Source organism: Hyla sarda, chromosome 1 (assembly GCF_029499605.1).
Source record: "Hyla sarda isolate aHylSar1 chromosome 1, aHylSar1.hap1, whole genome shotgun sequence".
Classification (NCBI taxonomy): domain Eukaryota; kingdom Metazoa; phylum Chordata; class Amphibia; order Anura; family Hylidae; genus Hyla; species Hyla sarda.
Genome location: NC_079189.1, coordinates 432,169,303 through 432,187,034, shown reverse-complemented (window position 1 = coordinate 432,187,034; position 17,732 = coordinate 432,169,303). Strand labels below are relative to the sequence as shown.

The following is a 17,732-nucleotide window of genomic DNA, read 5'->3' as shown; positions in this document are numbered from 1 at the left end:
ACGACATGTGAATGCAGCCTAAGTATGTTACACATACCCTTACTGCTACATAGTATTATATATATTTTTACCACGCTGCATATTTATACAATCCCTAATTATTTTTTATAGCTACACCTCTATAACCAATGGGAGTATCACTGGCCAAGCGAGCCCTACATCAACCCTTCCTGTTGCTATTCCCTTGTCTTTGAGTAAAATATATTTATTAACTACATAGCGCTGGTATTTTATCTATTATTATTATAAGCTTGACTTATGCCACATGCAATATGGCCGTCGCACTGTGATTACCTCCGGAAGTGACGTCATCTTTAGGGTTACGCACATGAAATCCATGCCGACCGGCGCGCTCTTTAGACGTCATCATGCGCTTCAAGCACAGGTAACCCCAGAAGTTCTGATCGCTACAGGTAAAGTTTTTGGAGTGACGTGAGTAACGTGTTGTTCCGTGCAGGTATCTCCTGTGTGAGCTGCTGCTGGAGGATCCTCGCTGGAAGCAGCACATCTCGCAGGGCACAGTGCTGTACAATGTGAAGGAGACGGTGGCGAGGCTGCACGGGGACTTCGGGGCTGCAGCCTGCTCTTTAGGCTTGTCCGGTAAGCCGGGGTCGGATTTCGATTTACGATGATTAATCCGGTCACCGATCTCAGTGTTCGATGGTGCAGAAGTCATAAAAACCCAGACACCAGTGCATTGTAGTGACCATAGAATAGTGTTTACCAATCAGGGTGCCTCCAGCTGTTGCAAAACTACAACTCCCAGCATGCCCGGACAGCCTTCGGCTGTCCGGGCATGCTGGGAGTTGTAGTTCTGCAACAGCTGGAGGCAGCCTTTTTGGGAAACTCTGCCATAGAAGAACATGGCAACTCTACCTCAGCACATTGCTCCTTCATATCAGGGTGTAATGCTCTGCATCCATAAGCCTGCTCTGCCTGATTCTCCTATTATTGCTACAACCACAAACATGATGGGGGGCAGTTACAAAAAGACATATACAGGCTCAGCTTAGTGATTGGTGGCGGTCTCAGCACCCAGACCCCTACTGGTTACTAGTGTTGGGCACGAATATTCGCAATTACAAATATTCGCTTTTTTTTTTTTTTTACAGTACACATCACAGTGATCATCCCTCCCTGCTTCCAGCTTGTGGTGTAAACAAGGCTCCAATATTAATTGTTGTGTCACTGGCAGGCGCCCAAAAACTTGCATATGAGAATTTTCGCGCATATTGATCCATCCCTTCTTTTATCACGCGATATTGTGCATGCAAATTTTATGGCGCATAGTTAAAAAAAAAAAAAAACTAGCACATTTTGCGAATATATGACGAATATTCGTCCATATATTCACAAAATATCGCAAATTCGAATATGGCCTATGCCGCTCAACACTACTGGTTACAATTCCTGACATGTCACTATGACCTAACGGAAGTTTGTCAAACTGTTAGGTACTGTTTAAAGCTGTTATCCCAGTAAGGTAAATGAGATCCTTTTGATGACTAGAGTTCTACAGTATTTTGGGAACTGCCTTTGGTATTGTATGTCTGCATTAGGGATCGACCGATTATCGGTTTGGCCGATATTATCGGGCGATAATCACGATTTTGGACATTATCGGCAATTGCCTTGCCGATAATGCCCGGCCAGAGACGACCATCGCCACCGCTATCCCATTGCCTCCCCCCATCCTCTGCCCACATACCACCGCCGCTGCCCTATTGCCTCCCCCATCCTCTGGCCACATGCCGCTGCCCCATCGCCTCCCCCCCCATCCTCTGCCCCATTACCTCCGCCCCCCCCCCCCCCCATCCCCGGTGTTATATTACCTGTTCCCGGAGGTCCTCGATCCTTCTGGCTCCTGCGCTGTTGCTGTGCGCTGCGTAATGACGAGTGACGTCCCCAACGCGACGTCACCTTCAGTGCGCACAGTGACAGCGCAGGACGCCGACGGAGCAGATCGCAGAACCCCGGGAACAGGTAATTATAACACCGGGGATGGGGGGAGGCGATGGGGGGGGGGGCGGCGGTATGTGGGCAGAGGATGGGGAGGAGGCTGTGGAATGTGGGCAGAGGATGGGGAGGGGGCTGCGGTATGTGGGCAGAGGATGGGGGGGGGGGGGGGCGGCGGTGGTATGTGGGCAGAGGATGGGGGGGAGGCGATGGGTCAACTGTGGTGGTTAGACTAAGGACCCCAGGACAGGCAAGGGGAGAGAAGCGGGCGGCGGCGGTCTCTCTGGCACCGCAAAAGCCGCTGCAGTTCATTGATTTAAAGTGCCTGCTTTAAATCATTGATCTGCAACGGCTTTTGCCCCGCCGGGGGGGGGGGGGGGGGGGGGGGGGGAATAGCAGATAACTTATACCGGAATATCAGTATAAGTTATCGGCCTGAAAGGTGACATTATCGGTATCGGCCCTAAAAAATCAATATTGGTCGATCCCTAGTCCGCATGCTATCAATCTCCCGATGATGAAGGATTGTGTATATGTGGTTTACACACAGGGATGGTGGGGAAGTAGTGGCACAGACCAAACAATTGTCTGTGTAATATCAGTTAGTAAGTGGGTCGAATGGGATCATAAGTACCAACAAGTGTATTATTTAAAAAAATAAAATTAACTTTTGAATTAAAGTATGTGGTCAGTGTATTGAGCCTACCACCTTACTGGATTACCCCCTTTAGGGTAGGGGCGCATTTTGCTGCTGCATATTTTCCTACCCATTGAAGTCAATGGCTAGCAGAATACACAACTGATTTTGCTACCCATTGACTTTAATAGGTAGCAAAATATGGCACATGCGATCCTAGGGAATCTGTCACCAGTATTACCCACACTAACCAATTGGTACAGGCTTATAGTGAGGTGATGCTGATGACAGCGGTGCTTACTGTTTCTAAATCTGTGCCTTCGTTCCGATGACGTTTCCTCTGAAGATTCAAGCTGGACATCACCGTACCCCTGGGGCTTGGGAACACCCACCGTGATATCTCATTAACGTATAAAAAAAAAAAAAAAAAAAAGGAATATCAATGGAACTCAAGCAGGGATCTGGTAATGGTAAGTACCATTGTTATCAATGTCACCGGCATTACAAACCTATACCAAGGTTGGTGTATGGTAGGTATAGGTTGGTGTGGGTGACACTGATGACAGATTCCCTTTAGAGTGATGCAGTGAGATATACGCTGTGTATTCTTCTATGAGCAGACACACAGGGCTACCCATGGAAGCCCTGTTTCTGCACTGAGAATTGGAAGCGGGCCGTGCGTCAGTCACGTTGGAGCGCTGGCCCCGTTTCCAAATCTCACTACATACAGCTGCCACGGGTAGCCCTGTGTGTCTGCTCATAGGAGAATACACAGTGTATTTCCTGCTGTGCAGCAGATTTTGAGTAAAATACGCTGCGTATATGCAATGTGTGACCCTTCCCCAAAATCATACCTCTAGAGCTTTTTTCACAAATGACTGCACTGTGCACAAGTCATTTTCTTTAACCCCTTAAGGGGGTTTCCATTTTTGCACTTTCGTTTTTTTCCTCCTTACCTTTAAAAAATCATAACTCTTTAAATTTTGTCACCTAAAAATCCATATGATGCTTATTTTTGGGCGCCACCAATTCTACTTTGTATTGCCATCAGTCATTTTACCCAAAAATCTACAGTGAAATGGAAAAAAATCATTGTGCTACAAAATTGAAGAAAAACTAAATTTTGGGGGCTTCCGTTTCTATGTAGTACATTTTTCAGTAAGAATGACGCTTAATCTTTATTCTGTAGGTCCATACGATTAAAATGATACCCTACTTATATAGGTTTGATTTTGTCGGACTTCTGGAAAACATCGAAACTAAATTTATACTTTTAAAATTGTCATCTTCTCACCCCTATAACTTTTACATTTTTCTGCGTACGGGGCGGTATGAGGGCTCATTTTTTTTGCGCCGTGAACTGAAGATTGTAACTGTACCATTTTTGTATTGATAGGACTTTTTGATCGCTTTTTAATTGTTTCATGATATAAAAAGTGACCAAAAATACATTTGTTTGGAATTTCTTTGCGCATACGCCATTGACCGTGCAGTTAAATTAGCAATATATTTTTATAATTCGGACATTTCCGCACACGGGGATTTATTTACACAGTTTTTTTTTTTTTTTTTAAATGGGAAAAGGGGGTGATTCAAACTTTTATTAGGAAAGGGGTTAATTTATCTTTATTCACTTTTTGTTTGCAGTGTTATAGCTCCCATAGGGGGCTATAACACTGCACACACTGATCTTTTACATTGATCAATGGTTTCCAGGAAACCATTGATCAATGATTCTGCCGCTGGACTGCTCATGCCTGGATCTCGGGCATTGAACAGTCATTCGGCGGTCGGACACCAGGAGGCAGGTAGGGGCCCCTCCTCGTGTCCTACAGCTGTTCGGGATGCCACGATTTCACCCCTGCGGTCCCGAACAGCCCACTGAGCTAGCCAGGGGTAGTTTAGTTTCACTTTAGACACGGCGATTTACTTAATGCTGCGTCTAAAGGGTTAATAGCGCGCGGCACCGTGATCAATGCTGCGCACTATTAGCCACGGGTCCCGGCCGTTGTTAAAGCTGGTTTTAGCTTTATGGGGTCTGTAGTAGCTGTATTAGTCCAGTGATTTCCTTTCTGGTGATTTTGAAGATTTTGTTACATTCTATGATTTTACATTAGCTCTATTGGGGGGAGATTTATCATTGTATGTAGACAATACTTTTGCTCTAAGTTTGTTGGTTACTTTTATGTGTTAGTTCATTTAGGCCATTTTCTTATAATTGTGTAGGTATGTCAAAAGGTTGTTTTACTACAGTAGACTTGAATTTATCATGAAAGACTTACGGTTATCTTTGTGTCGTATAACGCAATCTTCCCGCTTCATCTCCATTGTACCTGTCTCCAGTGTCGAGACGCAGTGAAATGTTATTCTTTTGTGCTGTTTCTCGTGGCAGGAGACGGGTTCTATGGAGACACAGTGGGAAGCTTGTGTCGTACAGCTTAAAAAAAATTAAAAAAAGATCTCTGTTCTGCCATTTAGGTGCCGATTTTAAAATGGATCATGTTTAGACAAATAACTATCATGCACAGTGCTGTACAATAGTTATTTGAAGAAGAAAAAAAGCTCTAGCGGTATGCTTTAACTACTTGGTATGTCTATTTAACCCCTTAATGACGCAGGACATAGATGTACGTCCTGGTGTGGTGGTACTTAACACACCAGGACGTACATTTACATCCTGTACATGACCGCGCGCATCGAACCGATGCTTGAATCATGAGCGGCAGGTCCCTGCTGCTATCAGCAGCCAGGGAGCCTCCGGTAACGGCGCACATCAGTGATTAACCCCTCAGATGCCGTTCTCAATACAGATCCCGGCATCTGCGGCAGTGTGGTCACTAAAACGGATGATCGGATCGCCCGCAGCGCTGCCACGGGGATCCAATCATCCAGCATGGTGGCTGGCCATCTCCAGGGGTCTTTTAAAAGAAGAAAAACTACCACAAGAGGACATTGTTTTAAATTAGATGGGCAAAGGTTTCTGCAGTAATATCAGGAAGTATTACTTTACTGAGAGAGTAGTGGATGCATGGAGTATCCTTCCTGCAGAAGTGGTCGCTGCAAATACAGTGAAGGAGTTAAAACATGCATGGGGTAAGCATAAGGCCTTCATATAAGATAGGGCCAGGGACTATTGATAGGATTCAGATTATTGGGCAGACTAGATGGGCCAAATGGTTCTTATCTGCCGACACATTCTATGTTTCTATGTCTTCTGCTCTGGTCCGAGATCGAGCAGACCAGAGCAAAAGATGACCGATAACACTGATCTGTGCGATGCCCCATGCATAGCACCGAGCAGTATTAGCAATCAATTGATTATTAGCAATCAAGTGATTGCTATAAATAGTCCCCGATGGGGACTATTAAAGGGGTAGTCCGCACCCCTAGACATCTTATCCCCTATCCAAAGGTTAGGGGATAAGATGTCAGATCACCGGGGTCCCGCTGCTGGGGACCCCCGGGATCTCGGCTGCAGCACCCACCTGTATGGCTTCCACCTCACACCGGCATTGCTTGTGGCTTCGGATCCCGACCACAATGACGGAAGAGCGTGACATCACAACTCTGCCCCATTTGATGTCACGCCCCGCCCCCTCAATGCAAGTTTATGGGAGGGGGCGTGACGGACCTCCCATATACTTGCATTGAGGGGGCGGGGCGTGACATCACACAGGGAGGAGTCGTGATGTCACACTCTTCCGCCATTGTGGTCGGGATCCGAAGCCTCCAGCGTTGCCGGTGTGAGGTGGAAGCCGTACAGGTGGGTGCTGCAGTCGAGATCCCGGGGGTCCCCAGCAGCGGGACCCGGCGATCTGACATCTTATCCCCTATCCTATGGATAGGGGATAAGATGTCTAGGGGTGCAGAGTACCCCTTTAAAGTGTAAAAATAAAAGTAAAAAAATTCCCCCCCCCCCAATAAAAATTTTATTTGTCCCTTTTTCCCATTTTATCCCAAAAAGTGTAAAAAAATAAATAAATAAAAATGTTTAAACATATTTGGTATTGCCACGTGCGTAAATATCCGAACTATTAAAATATTATGTTAATGATTCCTTACGGTGAATGGCGTAAACGTAAAAAAAAGACCAAAATTGCTGCTTTTTTGTAACGCCATATTCCCAAAATTTTTTATAAAAAATGAATTACATTTTATAAATGCAAATGTGGTATAAACAGAAAATACAGATCACGGCGCCAAAAATGAGCCTCATACCGCCGCTTATACGAAAAAATGAAAAAGTTATAGGTCAGCAAAATAGTTAGCGATTTTGTTTTATTTATTTTTTAAGCGGTATAATAATAAAGTATGTAATCATGGGTATCATTTTATTCGTATTGACCCACAGAATAGAGTACAGCTTGAAAATGAAACCTTCCAAAATTTGCAAAATTGCGGTTCTTTTCAATTTCCCCACACAAATAATAATTTTTTTGGTTGCGCCATACATTTTATGGTAAAAAGAGAGGTGTCATTATAAAGGACAACTGGTCGCGCAAAAAACAAGCCCTCATACTCATCTGTGGATGAAAAGTTATGATTTTTAGACGGCGAGGAGGAAAAAATGAAAGCGTAAACATAAAAGTCCTTAACCCCTTGCCGCAAATGGACATTCATTAACATCCATTTGCTGCTCCCGAGGTATGACTTGCGCTCAGCAGGTGAGTACGCATCATACCCTGTGGGTCCCGGTTGCTGTAAGCAACCAGGACCCATGGCTAATGCCAGACATCGCCGATCAGGCTGATGTCTGGCATTAACCCTTTAGACAAGGCTTCAAACAGTTGTAAGGTTTATGACATTTAAAATGTTCATTTGAAAAGTGATCCGTGCGAATAAAAGCTTTATTGAATAGAAATTTATTATTAATGGGCTATTCCAAATGTGTCAAACACATGCAAGCCTGCTCACCTTGTCTGGTCCAGCATTGGTACCCCGGTCCATCTGTTGACTTGCCCTGACACACGGTCCCTGCTCTTCTGATGATGTTCAGAGCACACTTCCTTCAGTCACTGCGGCTGCAGTGTGTTCAGAACATCAGCGGATTAAGCACCGCTTCTTTAGTAAAGAGAACTACTTTAGTGCCAGTGCTGGACCGGTCGATTTTTAACTACTTCAGAATAACCCTTTACTTATTTTTACTTAAATTATAGTATATTTTGTACCCAACAATTTAAACTAAGTTGAGACTACATTTCTTTAATAGTGAAATATCTTAATGCCTATACCGGCATCATCTTGCTTCGGTGTCGGAAAGACGTTTACCATCTTTTGTGGTCATCCCTGCCATTTATCACCAGCCTTGAAAACAGAGGTCCGCGCTATGCATGCTTTATCAACACACTACATGTTGGAGGTGAGTAACCTTGGAATTATTCTTTAAGTTAACTTAGACATTGGTCTATAAAGGACACCACTTTGATTTTGTTTTTTTATTAGACCCATTTATTAAGGTTTAACATTTTAAGGACACAGCTTTGTAACAGTGAACTAACAATAGATTGGTATATGTTTTATTTTTTGTCCTAGTACTGTGGGGAGAGGGCACCGGATGTCTGGGGTGCCACAGCAGAGATCGCGGGGGTCCCCATCGACGGGACCGCGCGATCAGACATCTTATCCCCTATCCTTTGGATAGGGGATACGATGTCTTGGGGCGGAGTACCCCTTTAAGTACCCGGACGTACACTTTTATGTCCAATGTTGGTATGTGATACTAGAAACAATTGGGGATATTTATCAAAACCTGACAAGTTGGGGCGTGGCCTGGATGCTGGCGTGAGCTTCCTGAAGTGCGGGTGCCATCTTCGGCCTTCGTGGGCAGGGCCATCTGGTGCTGACATCATCCTGGGGACTCAGCTGGTGACTTCTGCATCATCCTGATCCTCGCTGCTGGCTCCTGGTGCACTGCAGGAGTCACTGCAGTGAGTACCTCTGTGCCCTGGAGGGGCCCCTGCTACAACCTGTGTTGCTCTTTTGTTTTCTGTGGACTGCCAATATACTGAAATATCTCTGCCTGCATAACATCGCTTGTGACTTTCTATCTGCTCTCAGTTGGGACCTGCCCTGCTGGGACCTGTGGAGCCCTCCCTGTCCTCTGTGGACTGCCTGGTTCTCTTGGATGCCTCCTACTGCCTGCCATATATCACCTGTGCTTCTCTACCTGCTCTGTGTGGCCCTGTCTTGCTGGGACTTGTGGTGTTTCCGCTGCCTGCTGTGAACTGTCTCATCCCCTAGGGTTCCCTTCCCGGCCTGCTCTATATACCTAGTGACTTTCCACCTGCTCTCCGTGTTGCCTTACTCTGCTGGGTCTTGTGGTGCCTCAGGTCTGCTGTATCTTCGGAGGTGACCCTATCTCACTGAACTGATTCTGGTGTCTTACTCCCTGTTCTTTGCATGGCCCTGTCAACTATGGGTGGCCCCCGCGGTAGTCAGCGGAGCAAGAAGTCCAAACATTATGCTGAGGCCGACCTTGGATGAGGAATCCTCCTCTGATGATGGGTCCTCCCGTTCCTGTGGCCCTTCTCATTGGGATCCTGGTGCTCAGATCCTGCTTGCTACTAAGGTTTCTGCACAAGCGGTGAAAGCACTGAGCCAATTCTCCAGACCTCAGGATTGTCCTAGGGGCGATTCCCCGGAACCGCCTCGGTCATTGTTTGAGGGGTCTCTGACTCCCCAGCAGCAACAGTCCCCCGAAAGGCCTCTCTTTGATGCTACAGCTATGGACAACCGGTTCAGAGTTATTGGCTGCCTTACCTCCTGTCAATCCATCATGGTGACTAAAGTGGATGAACTGCGGCAGTTTATCTTGCGACATGAGACCCAAAATTACGTGAGCGCACAGAGGAGGGGGAGTGCAGAGTTTCTACACTGGAGGATACTGTCCATCTCTTGCCGGAGCGGGTTGATTCTCTACAACGACCGTTTTAAGCTGTATGGATGATATGGAGAACCGTTTGAGGCGCAATAATATTCGCCTTGTAGGCCTTCCTGAAAAGGTGGAAGGGAATGATCCTGTGTTATTCCTTGAAACATGGCTGAAGGAGATTCTTCCAGTGGACGCCTTCTCTCCTTATTTCTCGTTGAACGGGCTCATAGGGTCCCAGCTAGACCATTCGATGGATGGTGAAGAGTCTCTCCCAGATTCAATGAGGGAGGCGTTAATAGTGGTACTTCCAAAGCCTGGAAAGGACCCGTTGCTGCCGGTGCATGCACACCACATTTTTGCTATACAGTTCCCGTATCAGGTTAAGTTAAAAACTGTATGCATTGACTTAACATTGTAAACCGTATGTCAAACGCATCATCCGGTTTAGTTCGTTTTGCATCCTGTACGGTTTTGTCAGTTTTTTTTTTTTTAACTTTACCCAAAACCGTAGTCTAACACACTTTTTGGTCCGGGTGAAAAACTGTATTAAACCTTAAACTTTTTTTTTTTAACATGGGAGTCAATGGGAACCATATAGAACTGTGTGTGTACGGTTCCATACAGTTTTTGACTTTGCACAGTTTATTTTCTTGGAATTTCCGTCAAACAAGTGACACTTTATTCAAAATGGTGTGAAAAGTAAATAACGTATACGTTTTTCTTAAAAAAAACGGATGCAACCGGATATCATTTTTCAAACCGTATACGGTTTTCAACCATACGTGAGTTAAAATTTGTACACGCGTTTTGATACAGTTTAGTCAGGGTTTAAGGAATCCGTTTTTCATCAAAAACCTGATAAGGGAACTGTATTATAAAAACGTGGTGTGCATGCACCCTTACAGACCTAGCTCCCTTTTAAATGTTATTGAAATTTTGACTAGAGTGCTGGCTACTTGCCTACGCGGGGTAATGTCCTCTATCATTCATCCTGACCAAAGGGATTTTATGCCCAGGGGGATCCTGAGACCCCCTTCCCCCCCCATGTCTGCGATCGCGGCTATTCCGATCAATCGGGTCTCAGGTGACCCGGAAAAAAAGGTGAATGGGGCTGTTCACCCTTACCCAGCTGGAGTGAGGTGGCATGGGTGCCGCCTCACGATCACGTGATTGATCGGTCGGAACGAACGACCAATCACGACCCTGCTGGACGGCGATCATGGCGCCGATCGGGGCCGGCGGGGGACTCCTACCTTGCCCTGGTCCGGTGGGGGTCCCCGCGTGTGCGGTGGCGGCGACAGGAGAAGCAGGATCGGTCCCGGTGGCAGGCTACAGCAGGCCTGTTCACCTCCTACTTTTGGTTAGCAACAACTTGCAGCATGCAAAGCCAAAGGGCATGCTGGGAGTTGTAGTTCTGCAACAGCTGTAGTTCGAACTACAACTCCCAGCATGCTCTTTGGTAGTCTGTGCATGCTGGAGGTTGTAGTTATGCAACAGCTGGAGGCACATTTCTTTTATGAAAAAAGTGTGCATTCAGCTGTTGCATAACTACAACTCCCAGCATGCACAGACTACCAAAGGGAATGCTGGGAGTTGTAGCAATGTACCTCCAGCTGTTGCAAGACTACAACTCTCAGCATGCCCTTCAGCTGTCAATGCATGCTGATTGTTGCAGTTTTGCAACAGCTGAAGACACATTGGTTGTGAAACACTGAGCGTTTGTTACCTAACTCAGTGTTTCGCAACGTGTGTGCCTCCAGCTGTTGCAAAAATACAACTCCTAGCTTGCACTGAGACTGTACATGCTGGGAGTTGGTTTTGCAACAGCTGGAGGCACGCCAGTTGCGAAACACTGAGTTAAGTAACAAACGCTCAGTGTTTTGCAACTGTGCTTCCTGCTGTTGCATAACTACAACTCCCAGCATGTATGGTCTGTCAATGCATGCTGGGAGTTGTAGTTTTGCAACAGCTCCAGGGTACATTCACATGGGTGGGTTTACAAAGTTTTCTGCTGCAAGTTTCAGATTCGGCAAATTTTCAGCCGCAGCTCAAACTCACTGTAAACCTCCGCCTGTGTGAATGTATCCTAAAAACACTACACCTACACAAAATAAAAAGTAAAACACTACATATACACATACCCTAACACAATCTCTTTTTTTTTTTTTTTTTTACACTAACATGCTGGTGTTGCCCCATACTTTTAATTTTCACAAGCGGTAAAAGGAAAAAAAGACCCCCAAAATTTGTAACGCAATTTCTCCTGAATACGGAAATACCCCATATGTGGGTGTAACGTGATCTGCGGGCACACAACAAGGCTCAGGAGTGAGAGTGCACCATGTACATTTGAGGCCAAAATTGGTGATTTGCACAGGGGTGGCCGATTTTACAGCGGTTCTGGCATAAACGCAAAACAATAAATACACAGATGTGACCATTTTGGAAACTGCACCCCTCATGGAATGTAACAAGGGGTAAAGTGAGCCTTAACACCCCACAGGTGTTTGACAATTTTTTGTTAAAGTTGGTTGTGAAAATGAAGAAAAAAAAGTTTTTCACTAAAATGCTGGTGTTACCCTACATTTTTCACTTTCACAAGGGAGAATAGGCAAAAAGCCCGCCAAAATTTTTAGTACCATTGCTTCTGAGTATATAAATACCCCATATGTGGATGTAAATTGCTCTGCTGGCGAACTACAATGCTCAGAAGAGAAGGAGAGCCATTGGGATTTTGGAGAGAGAATGTGTCTGAAATTGAAGGCCATGTGTGTTTACAAAGCCCCCATAGTGCCAGAACAATGGACCCCCCCCCCCCACATGTGACCCCATTTTGGAAACTACACCCCTCACGTAATGTAATAAGGGGTACAGTGAGCATTTACGCCCCACAGGTGTCTGACAGATTTTTGGAACAGTGGTCTGTGAAAATGAAAAATTTAATTTTTCATTTGCACAGCCCACTGTTCCAAAGATCTGTCAAACGCCAGTGGGGTGTAAATGTTCACTGCACCCCTTATTAAATTCTGTGAGGGGTGTAGTTTCCAAAATGGGTTCACATGGGGGGTCCACTGTTCTGGGACTTTGTAAACGCACATGGCCCCCGACTTCTATTCCAACCAAATTCTCTCACCAAACGCTCAATGGCGCTCCTTCTCTTCTGAGCATTGTAGTTCGCCCGCAGAGTACTTTACATCCACATATGGGGTATTTCCATACTCAGAAAAAATGTGGTTACACATTTTGGGAGGCTTTTTCTCCAATTACCCCTTGTGAAAATGAACAATTCAGGGTAACATCAGCATTTTAGTGAAAAAAATCAAATTTTTCATTTTCCTGTCCAACTTTAGCAGAAATTTGTCGAACACCTGTGGGGTGTTAAGGCTCATTGTACCCCTTGTTACGTTCCTTGAGGGGTGTAGTTTCCAAAATAGTATGCCATGTGGGTTTTGTTTTTTTTTTTTGCTTTTCTGGCGCCATAGGGGCTTCCTAAATACGACTTCTACTCTTCTGAGCATTGTAGTTCACCCGCAATGCACTTGACGTCCACACATGGGGTATTTTCATACTCAGAAGAGATGGGGTTACAAATTTTGGGTAGCATTTTCTCCTACCCTAGCAAAAATGTAAAATTTGGGGGAAAACCAGCATTTTAGTGGAAAAAAATTCATTTACACATCCGACTTTAACAAAGTTGTCAAACTCCTGTGGGGTGTTAAGGCTCAATGGACCCCTTGTTACGTTCCTTGTGGTGTAGTTTACAAAATAGTATGCCATGTTGCTTTTTTTTTTTTTTTTTTTTTTTGCTGTTCTGGCATCATAGCTTCCTAAATGTGACATGCCTCCCAAAAACCATTTCAGAAAAACCTACTCTCCAAATCCCATTGTCGCTCCTTCCCTTCTGAGCCTTGTGCACCCACAGAGCACTTGACATCCACCAATTTCCTTACTCGAGAGAAATTGGGTTACAAATTTTGGGGGGCTTTTTCTCCTTTCACCCCTAATTTCAAAAACTGAGTCTACAAGAACGTGTGGTAAAAAAAAAAAAAAAAAAAAAAATTGAATTTTCTCCTTCATTTTGCTGCTATTCCTATGAAACACCTAAAGGGTTATAACACACTTTCTGAATGTCATTTTTAATACTCTGGGGGGGGGGTGCAGTTTTTATAATGGGGACATTTATGGGGTATTTCTAATATGAAGACCCCTCAAATCCACTTCAAAACTGAACTGGTCCCTGAAAAATTCCGATTTTTTTAAATTTTGTGAAAAATTGGAACTGCTGAACTTTGAAGCCCTGTCTTCCAAAAGTAAAAACTTGTCAATTTTATGATGCAAGTATAAAGTAGACATATTGTATATGTGAATCAATATATCATTTATTTGGAATATCCATTTTCCTTACTAGCAGAGAGTTTGTTAGAAAAAATGCATAATTTTAAGTTTGTGAAAAATCCCCAAATTTCATGAAAAGAAAGGATGCAAGTAACGACGAAAATTTACCACTGTGTTAAATTAGAATATGTCACAAAAAAACAATCTCTGAATCAGAATAATCGGTCAAGGCATCCCAGAGTTATTAATGCATAAAGTGATAGTGGTCAGAATTACGAAAAAGGGCTCAGTCCTTAAGGGGTTATAAGGCCTTTGACTCGGTGGGGTGACCCTTTCTATGGGAAGTTTTGGGTGCATTTGGGTTTGGTCCCCCGATTCTGTGCTTGGGTTAGGTTGTCATACGATAGCCCTAGGGCCCGCATTCGCACTAACCTTAGATGTTTCTGCCCCTTTCCTCCTGGGTCGTGGGACAAGGCAGAGGTGCCCGCTTTCTCCATTTCTTTTTGCACTTGCGGTGGAGCCTTTGGCGGCGGCCATCTGTACAGGCCCCACTATCTGTTGCATACCCAGGGGGTCTTTTGTAGAGGTTTCCCTTTATGCGGATGATACGTTAGTATATTTGGCGGATGCAGAAGGTTCTCACCTATCTTTAATTGACCTACTGGACCGGTTTGGTTCGATCTTGGGCTTACGGGTAAAGGGGGCTAAGTCCTCTTTAATGGCAATTTCACCTGGGGTTCTTCTTCCCTCCTTTCCTTCCAGCTGGGGTGTAACTGGTTTCCCGTTTTAGATATCTAGGGGGTGGAGGTTACTGCTTCCCTGACAGATCTATCCCTGAATTTGAATCCGCTCTTATGCTCTAATGTGCAAAGATTAACTGCCTGGTCCTTGCTCCCTCTGGCCCTAGCTGGCAGTATAAATATCTTCAAAATGATTTACCTTCCTAAATTTCTGTACCTTTTTCACTTAGCCCTTTTAATTCCCCCCAAGAAATATTTTCGTGTTCTATGTGGTGCTCTAGGATCTTTCTATTGGCAGGGAAAGCCTCCCAGACTCGGTCAGGCTCATCTCCAGGCTCCAAAAAGACATGGCGGCTTTGCAGCCCCTGATGTATAGAACTATTTTATTACCTCCCAATTGGTCTATGCAGCGGTGGATTGACTTGTATCTGTCGAACTCGGCAACTTCCCTGGCTGGAGCGCTTATGGGTTCCTATGAGGCTCTCACTAACTCACTCTACAGGTACCACTCTCACTCCTTTTTTTTTCTTTTCCCTTCCCTGCACACTGTAGCTAAAGTGTGGTACGTCGTGCCGAGCAAATTTCCACAACCTCTGCTATCTCCCAGAGCACCTTTGTGGGGAAATGTACATCTACCTCACCTACATGGGTTACAGGAGGTCAGTTTCTGGGGTTCTCATGGAGTCAGATTTGTGATCCACTTGTTTTCAGAGGATCAGGTCTTCTTATCCTTTTCGGATATGATGGAGCATTAAAGCATCCCTGGGAATGCATTCTATAGGTATCTTCAGCTTCAGCACGCAGTCCAGGCACATTTGGGGTTACCGGGAAGTGTGCGTGAGTGGTTGTTGTATGGGGCTTTCTCCAGATGGGCCGTTGAGATGCCCTCCTTATTGCTAATGGAACATTGTGTATTGTTCCCTGTCATTATGGAGGCTGTTTGTTTTGTTGATAATGTCTGTTTATTAACATGCAAAATTTGAATAAATACTTTAAAAAAAAAAAAAATTGCTTCTTAAATTTCAAAACCCCTCTGAGTGGTTGCTGTGGGCAACTGGTCAGCTTTTCCTATGCAGAGGTTAAAAAAAAAAAAAAATCTCCCCAAATTGGTCAATGAATGGTTTGGTTTACTAACCCTAGATAGAAATCTGTAATGTCATTCTACACCACATAGCTTTGATAACCCCAGAATTCCCCTTTTAATGTTACATTGTATTCTGTTACAGGCACAATACGGATATGTCAAAAATTCCTCATTCGGTACAACAGGAAACAACTGATGCTGCTGCTGAAGAACTGTACTAATCCTGGTGAGTAAACTGCATGTCCTAAAAGGCAGTAAAAAATACTATATGCCACTAATCTGTGCTTGTATTATAGAGGAGAAAGAGGCCATCCAGAAGTCTATAGCAAGTTGTTCATTACAAGATGTAGAAGAGCCAAAAGAATTCCTGCCTGAGGAGGAAGAGGATTAGGTTACTGAAATTTTGGGAAATATTCTCATCTGTTTAATTTTTTTTTCAGTTTTATGAAAAATTACTTTGCTAGAGCAGCACTGTATACTAGTCATTTTTCATTAGCTGCCACAACATGTAATAAAGTTGCCTTCAGGTTTATTTAGCAAGGTTTCCCAACCAGGGTGCCTCCAGCTGTAGCAAAACTACAACTCCCAGCATGCCTGGACAGCCAAAGGCTGTCCGGGCATGCTGGGAGTTGTAGTTTTGCTACAGCTGGAGGCACCCTGGTTGGGAAACATTAGCAGGTTTTATTTACTGTATCCCTTCCACTAGGGGGATTTGAAATAAAGATGCTTCGGCTTTAAATGTCATTTCGATCAAACTAAATCTTGACCTGATCCAGTTTTAGTCAGACCTTGTGTGACAAAGCTTTCAATGTTCCTTTCTTTCTGGATCTAAAGTTTACAACCCTAAAACTACTGTGATGTAAAATTCAGAAAGTCACTGCTAGCTTTTGTCATGATAAAATAGTACTTCACAAAAGGCAGTATAGCACTGCTATAACCATCTTTAAGTAGCGATGGCTTTCTGAATTTTCCAGCAAGGAATGCTGTGGTACTCAACTACTTTGAATAGGCTGACGCCATGAAGGTTGGGGCCTCACCTAGCAAGCACATGTACTAAAGCTGATGTGGGGGTGGGGGTAATAGTTTGAACTCTTTCACCTCTACTTTTGTGTAAGTGTAATGTAAGTTAAAGGGATTTTTTTTTTTTGATTAGTCAAAGGGATGTAATGTTGTCATTCATGAGTGTCTGTACTTATGTTTGAGGGGTGGCCTTGCAATTCTTATGTGATCTTTGCCCTGATTGTTTATCAGTATACAAAATTAGTCCTCAGCTTTTCCCAGGTTGCAGTGTAGCCCAAGCCATTGCATCACTAGTCAGGTGTTCATAGGATCCTGTCTGCTTCAATGGGTGGAGCATGGAATTGTTTTTGCAACAGCTGGAGGCATCCTGGTTAGAAAACACTGGTCTAGTGTTCACACTACAACATGGAAGACAGCTCCCCTGTGCTCTAATGGGTGGGGTGATTGTGTGGGAGGGAGAAAAGTGAACTCACATCTACAAACAAGGAATTCTGGAACTTTGAGTTTCCTCCAACTACAAGAGGAAAAAGCCATTTCACAAAAAGTAATGGATATGCTTAGGAAAGATCTGTATTTGTCTATGGGGCTTAATTGGTTAGGTTGTAAATGCATCATAACATTGCTGATTTATATCTGGCAGGTAAGTACTAAAAATCACCTTATGGTGGATAACTCCTTTAATGTGCTCTCCTGTGTAATTTGACTTTTTGTGAATTACACGATTTCATCACCTATCAGATCGCTGCTGTAAAGTAAAATGTAAACACTAAAGGGCCCTTCACACTATGGAGGTTCTGCTTGCAGCCATCAAGCAAAAATCAATTGCGCTGTGACTGTGGGCATACACCATCCCCTTTCATGTCAATACAGTCCGCACAGTTCCACCCAAGGGATGAACATGTTCATTCTTTTGGTAGAGCACAGCATTGCTAAGAAAAAAAATTCTGCAGTGTAAACAGTGCAGCAGATATTGCTTGGAAATTGCACAGAATTCTGCTTAAATTTCGTAGTGTGATACGAATCTACCCTCAGTCTGCAAAGACATGGAAAATGTAGGCAACTACATCAGTGAAGAATAAAGATGGCAAA

General features: G+C 44.3%; 1 protein-coding gene across 1 annotated transcript; it reads left to right on the top strand.

Annotated features, from left to right (window-relative positions):
* Nucleotides 1–307: 307 nt before the first annotated feature.
* Nucleotides 308–17,108, top strand: POP5 (POP5 homolog, ribonuclease P/MRP subunit). Its single transcript, XM_056552306.1, has 5 exons — nt 308–385; nt 458–600; nt 7,803–7,952; nt 15,766–15,849; nt 15,920–17,108. Exons 1-5 carry the CDS (start codon nt 369–371, stop codon nt 16,012–16,014), a joined length of 489 nt encoding a protein of 162 aa, XP_056408281.1. The 5' UTR covers nt 308–368; the 3' UTR covers nt 16,015–17,108.
* Nucleotides 17,109–17,732: the final 624 nt, after the last annotated feature.

What these genes read in the sequence shown, in the direction of transcription:
- POP5 (XM_056552306.1), top strand. An exon ending in CAACACACTACATGTTGGAG is followed by an intron (nt 7,953 to 15,765) that starts GTGAGTAACCTT and finishes ATTCTGTTACAG; the next exon opens with GCACAATACGGATATGTCAA. An exon ending in GAAGAACTGTACTAATCCTG is followed by an intron (nt 15,850 to 15,919) that starts GTGAGTAAACTG and finishes CTTGTATTATAG; the next exon opens with AGGAGAAAGAGGCCATCCAG.